This window comes from Lupinus angustifolius, chromosome LG11, assembly GCF_001865875.1.
Source record: "Lupinus angustifolius cultivar Tanjil chromosome LG11, LupAngTanjil_v1.0, whole genome shotgun sequence".
In the NCBI taxonomy this organism is placed as follows: Eukaryota; Viridiplantae; Streptophyta; class Magnoliopsida; order Fabales; family Fabaceae; genus Lupinus; species Lupinus angustifolius.
This window is the reverse complement of record NC_032019.1, coordinates 17,099,831-17,107,067: the sequence shown is the minus strand read 5'-3', so window position 1 is coordinate 17,107,067 and position 7,237 is coordinate 17,099,831. Positions and strand designations below refer to the sequence as shown.

General features: G+C 32.3%; 1 protein-coding gene across 1 annotated transcript; it reads right to left on the bottom strand.

Annotated features, from left to right (window-relative positions):
* LOC109359089 lies at positions 1–2,530 on the bottom strand. Its single transcript, XM_019603611.1, has 2 exons — positions 2,374–2,530; positions 1–1,176 (listed from the first exon to the last, which is right to left on the bottom strand). Exon 2 carries the CDS (start codon positions 1,173–1,175, stop codon positions 360–362), a length of 816 nt encoding a protein of 271 aa, XP_019459156.1. The 5' UTR covers position 1,176; positions 2,374–2,530; the 3' UTR covers positions 1–359.

Below are 7,237 nucleotides of genomic sequence, written 5' to 3'. Positions count from 1 at the left end.
AAAAAGGACACAATATCATTCATTACCAAACTGAACATTGTAAATTATTATTCATTAACAAAAGCTCTACCAGAGGTAAAAGCAAAGACTCAAAAGTACAATGAGATTGTCTAAGGCTTCATATGATATGATAAATGACAATTTGTAAGTGGAGAAGTATGTTATTTACAAAGCAGAAGACATTAGATAGAAGGGGCCACTATGTGAGGCAAACTTAGGACTTTTAGAGTCGGTTTACGAGTTGAATTTTGAAGGGGAAGGGAAAAGGAAGACTTTCATCTCGTCTTCCTTCCCTTCTAAAATCCGACTCACAAACAAATCCTTAATGATTAAAATACATACTATATTACCTTACAATCTCAAGTGATGATTTCCTTGACAAGCCAATCCAAACTCGGATATGCGAAGTACAATATGAGAAATGATGGGAGAGCAAACAGAAGGGTAACAAGAATATACAGAGCCAAAATGGCTGCACTTGCTGGTATTGCATATAACACAAGCAAAAGAAATATAACAATCAATGGGAGCTTTGCTGTTAAGTGAAAAAACAAAACCAGTGACTTCCAAATAAAAGCTTGAAATCTTTCCATACTGAGGTAACTAGTAGTGTTACCATGATACTGATTGGAACTCCATGACACCGAATGGTGACCTTGTGCCCTCCGAAGGTTGTTACGGCATGATTGGCTCCCGTTGGTATTGGTTAAATTGTCTTTAATTGGCCAGGGTGATTGATGATCCCCACATAAAGTTGAATTTGACTTCACCGAATTCACTCTTTCACCATTCATGCTCTCAACCATCCAAAGAAGAAAATAGTTCTTGCGAGGGAATTTCAGGTTTCCCCGGTAAACTAAACGGAAGGATAAAAGGTTGCACCACGGGCAGGAGATAAAAAGTGGAAGCTGAATTGGTTGAGCTGGAAACTTCACCACAGCCCATTGCAGTCCCAAGATGCAATTTTTACAAAGGGTGTGGCCGCACCATAAAACATAAGGCACGTTCTCGACGATGTTAAAAGATTCCCAGCATATTGGGCATTCCAGCCCGTCCTCTTTGCTCACAACGGAGGCATCATCATCAGAACATTCCGAAGCAGTGTGAGTTGCCTTTAGAGAATCATTTCTCATACCCACACTTCCAGCAATGCAACTTGATGCAAAGTTCCACATTCTGAAATCACATTAATGAAATATTTGCATCAACAAGAATGAAATAATTCTTTGAATTAACATGACATACACATAACTTAGATCATAATTCATATTCATTGTACATTCATGTTAAACTTATACAAGCACTTCATAAACTTTCCACAAGTACAGGGATAATCAATCAGAACATAAGGTTAAATGTCTCAGTCCACCACTGCAATTATTTCAATACAAAAAAACTTATTTATTTCCCCTCATAATTATCGACAGAGCAAGGGCTCAAGTTCTTCAATAATGATACATACATTTAATAAATTTCTACTGCATACTCAATTAGAAAATAAACTAATATGTTGTTATGTAAAATCCGTTCTGCTACCGCAAGTCATAAAACAAACTTCTTTCACATTTTTACCCCAATATTCCTAAATTTTGTAACCCAAACAACATTTTAGACCCAACTAAGTAAATGAATAGAGACTGTGGAACAAGGAAGGAAAGCGAGACCAACCAAAACTTATACAACGAGGGAAATTGGGTTTGAAGGGGGTAAAACCAATCCAAATTACATGAAGGCAATGATTAAGTTGCGGGGACCGTGGCATACCCATGTCCCCCACCCTCTGCCCAAGAAAGATACCAATAAACTGCAAAGAGATCATTATACAAATTCACAATACTATCAAGAAGTATTTTAAATTGCACTCTGCAACCGCAATTGTGGCCACAACGGCATCCTGACTGCCACATTTTCCAGCAATTTTCGGCAAATGTACTAAACACAACTATCTGCAACCGCAATTTAAAAGACTGTCACCTAATAACTCATGTTAGATAAGAAACTACCATTCGGAGATAAGGTTTTAATAAAGTAAACCTTACTTTTTATTGGGAGATTTTTAAAAAGATACCCATCTCCTATGTGCAGATTTTGAAATTCTCCAAATTTGAATGACTTTGATGATTTGAAAAGATAAACTCAATTTATAATTATCCTCTCATTATACCTTTCCTCATTCATTTCCTTCTCATTCCTTCACCTCCCAACTCAACATAACATCTAATCCAATTAAAAAAATAAACAAAAACAAAAACTACAAATTCAATTGCAAACACAACTTGAAAAAGAAAACTAATGAAAACGAGGGTATGAAATTAGATCTGAAGAATTGATAAAATGTAACAAAAAAATGCAAGTGGGTATAGAAGATCGTACCGAATAGTGAAAATGGCTCAACGAAAAAAATGACGTTAAAATGGTTAGAGAAAGGGTTAAGGTAAGAATAAACCCTTCAAATATGTGTATAGAGCATTTTTAGTTATGGAGCCAGCTCTGGATTTTGTATCCAACTGGCATAGGAGACAGAGGTTGTGGATAAACTGTTCCACGTAAGGGAAATGTGTTGGAATTTCATTTGTCAAAAATTTAGGATATGATTCGAGAGAAAATGTATCCACGTGTAGAAGCTTCTGTCATTCTTCGTTCATTCATGATTAATTCTTCAAAAAAGTAATATCAACAAATAATAAGTTGTATATAAATTTTTATAGTGCATAGACATTACATTCATGATATTATATGCATATATAAAATGTAAAGTGTTCCATTCCTAACACTTGTTGGGAGGAGATATCATTGGTAGTACAAAAAATTTGCATATGAAAAAGAAACAATATTATCAAGTGGTAATGTATTTTCTACGTTGTCATCGTATCACTCACCAATTATTTTTAAATATCATTAACTCTTAGTAATACAAATGAATATTGGATGATATATTGAATGCATATAGATATTTACATTAGTAGTGCATAAATATTACATTTTATAAAAAACGATGGTCAGAGACAATATAACGGAAGTGTGTAAGGATGGTAATATAATTGAACATGTATAAGGATAACAATGAGTATATGAACCAAGAAGTAATACACCTAACGAGTTGAGTCCAAGTTCATAATTTTAGACCCACGAATAATTGGGACATATGATTTTTGAACACAATGAATGTAGATATTGGAGTATGGAGTACCACGACCTATGGATACTCAAATCTACAAGTCCAGAATTCCTAAATATATTCCTAAATATATGCACATTAAGAACTTTTTTTTAATTATTTGTCAATGTAAATGATTCATAAATGATAATATCATATTTTAATACATTTATTATTCTTTTTTGAAGATTTTCCAAATTAAAAGTAGATTTTGATTATTACTATTATTATTATAAATACAATATTATATGATATTGATGATGATGTTAGTAAATTTGTTAAAATTCTTATTTATGAAGTTTGTAATAATATTGATTGTTAGATCTTTAAATTAAATGTTTATATTTTGTAAAAATTAATTAGCCTAACTAACATTGACGGAATAATCTTAGATGTTTGATATGTTTTATTGTCTCAAGCTTCCTTTTGAAATATGTTTAGTAGAGTAAAAGGATTTGTGTTTAATGGGTAGGTATAGTTGTGTACTTGTCTTTGAATTAGGTTTTATAAATTTCATTATTATTTTTATCCAACTTTTGATAGCCAAAAATAATAGGTAGGATTATAAGATATATATGCATAATTGCATAAGTTGCTCACAATAGTTTTTTTAAAATTTTATGAATTTCTTGGTACTCATAGATCTGTTTGATACTCAAGAACCTACAAGTAGTAGACCCAACAGGTATACAAGCGGAGGCATGTCTAAATGTGAGTGAACAAGATGGTTTCGTGTAGTGCACCACCCAAATCTATATGTATCTATTTTCATCCCTAAACATGTGTGTGCCCGTACGAATCTACTTGAGTTTGATGAGGGGTTTGGTTTGACTGAATTGAGATTTATTTTCTTAATCACGTTTGGGCTTCAGTTTTATGATATTAGTCCCAAACTTGGACCTAAACCCAAGTGAACCCTCATTTATATGGAAAGGGATCATCTCCGGTACTAGAGAGTCCAGTGTTTGATATGATGATGACATGTGGCAAAAAAATCTTTTCAACGGTCACGATTTCATATTATTTTTTAATAATAAATAAATAAATAAAATTTAAAAAAATTTCAGCCACATGTTCTAGTAATGGCATCTCCATTATTGGAGAGGAGTTCAATTCCATTTATATATACCTATATATTACTGTATAATTATGATTTTATATATATTAATGTGTTGATAGATACTTTTGTGGCTCTCAAACCAAATTCTTATTGTTTGAGATTGAGTATACAATTTTTACATGTTAGAAATTCTTACAAAAGAATTAGCTTATGGAAAGTAATAAGACAATAGTCTTTGATCTAATTGTGTTTTAACATTTCTTCAAAAGTGTAAAATTTCTAATCTAAAACCATTTTTTTCATTGCAAAATCAAAGAAACAAAAACATCTCAAACAAATGAAATAAAACCCACTTAAAAGTTTCGTTTTTATGTTATTGGGTATAAAAATGTTGTAAGCAATATGTTGATTGGGTCTAGTTTGAGTAATATATAGTTGAAGAAGAATGTGTTGATTTGTCTTTTAAAAAATGCTACAACCAACCGTTGCAAGTGTAATGGTTGGCAATAGAATAGGCGAGATTCCATTTTTCATTATAATATTTTCTTCAATATACCATGACAAATGACCAACAAAAGTAATATACAATGACCCATTTTCTTTACGATATTGTTATCAATATAGCATGATGAATGACCAACGAAAGTAACGTACAAAGGAAAACAATAGTAACAGAATAAATGAATCTGAAGAACCAAAGAAAGGGAAATGACATGCAGAATAGGCAAGTTTCCATTATACCTATAGCTGAGGAGCTGAATTTTTGGTTTATATTCGTTGCTTAAATAATGGCTCCCTCAACATCATTTTTGAGAAGGCCAAGCAGGTTATATGCATGTAAGTATTTGAATTTGTATACTAATATATAAAGTCAAAACATGATTAAGGGATAAATATGTAATTGAATATATGTAATTCCTATATTCAAATTTTGCCTTTTACTATATTAAATGTTTCTATATTCCATTTTATTAACTCCTGAATTTCACTATGTTAATAAGTGGTTGAAATTCCACTATGCAAAATAGGAAAAAAATTACGGCAAAGTTGAAAACTTCGAAGGAAAGTAATGTACATTTCTTTATACCTCTCTCTTTATATATAAACTTAATATCAGAAAAATAAAAATGCGGGTCGACAGGCACAAAGTGTCAGTCGACACACTATTACTAAAATTACAAACATAATGTAATGTTAAAAATTTGTAACACATAAAACAAATGAGAACCAATTTATATAGGAGTAAATGATAACTTTTAAAGGTGGGAAAGTTAGATATAGAAATTATATTGGTTCAATTATCGATATGCCCTTTGTATTGGTTTTCTTTTGTACAATAGTATAGAAGTATAGATTATTATTACTTGTAATAATAGTATCTTGTTGGAGTAGTAGGTGATGGGAGATCTTCATCTATGGGATATATCATTCTTCCATGAGCTAAGGGAAAGAAGCATAGAAGTGAGCTTGACACCACATCTTGACCCAAAACCTTAAGGCATTAGGTCTATGAGTCCATCCACTTATATGCTCTTTAACTCATCCATTCTTGCCCATTATGGGACTTCTTCATTCACACTTGGAATACCTAACATCTCCCCCTCAAGTGTGAATTCTCATTCGAGTATTGGATACACCAGAGCTCAGCTCTCTATCTACTTGCACCGCCATTGGCTTATCCTTTCATCAATAGAACACGCCGCCTTGACCTATCGTCAGGAAGACTTTCGACATAAGGATCCCTCATGGATCTACCGGCACAAGGATCCCTCATGGATCTACCGGCCACTTGTCATATTCTCATAGGTGTGTAAGACTGAGATGACAACTAAGAAGAGATGTGAATTAGTTGTCCTAAATCTTTGTCATATTTTTCTACAATTATCAGAGTTAGTAGTAGCAGCGGAAAAAGTTGTGCAGAAAAATATCGAACGAATTTAAAGAGATAAGGGAGAAAAGAGTACTCATAGATTTTTATACTGGTTCACCTTCTTGTCTACCGAAGGTTACATCTAGTACTCTGGTAGCACAAAAGGTTTCTTCACTAGATATTAAGAGTAGCAATTACAAATTATCACCCCGAGATTTCCTTGTACCTTACTCACTCTCTAATACCTATATCACTCTTTGAAAAACAACATTTTCAAGTGACTCTATCCTCTTTCTTATCACACCCTTGTGGAGGCAATTCAACAAATTGAATGAAGAAAACTTTAACTATGACAAGAATTTCTTTTACAAGATTTGAAACTATGAACTCTTGAAATCCAATAATTCTTTATATACACTTAATAATAATGCTCATAAAGTTTTTAATAACTTTGAAACAACACTTAAGGCAACTTCAGAATATAATTTCTGAAAGTTAAGAACAAGTTGCAAAAAAGTGCAGAGCAAATATGTCAGAAAAGTTTAGATTGTGTATATGAGTTGTGTATTTTGAATTATGAGTTTCAATGAAAAGGTAGGAATTGATTGGAATGAAACTATTTCGTTTGGAGTGAAAGCTTGTGCAATTTGAATATGAAAACTGGTGCAACGACTCTCAGTAATCGATTACATCATTGACATAATCGATTACTCAAACATTTCGTCCAACTGAGTAATTGATTATCACACGATGTAATTGATTACCCAAAGGATGCAATCGATTACTCAAATATTTTGTCCAACTGAATAACTGATTATCACACAATATAATCGATTACTCACAGGATGTAATCAATTACCCAAACATTTTGTCCAACTTAATAACTGATTATCACACAGTGTAATTAGTTACTCACAGGATGTAATCGATTACCCAAGTATTTTGTTCAACTGAATACCTGATTACTACAATACGTAACTGATTACTGAAATGGGTGTAATCGATTACCATGTTTAGTTTTTGTTGAGCAACTTGTTTCTTACTCATGTAACATGTTACTTAGTTCTGGTAACCTGTTACTTAGTCACAGTAACCTATTACTTAGATCCAGTAACCTATTACACGGTATTTTGAAAATTGTTTTCATTTA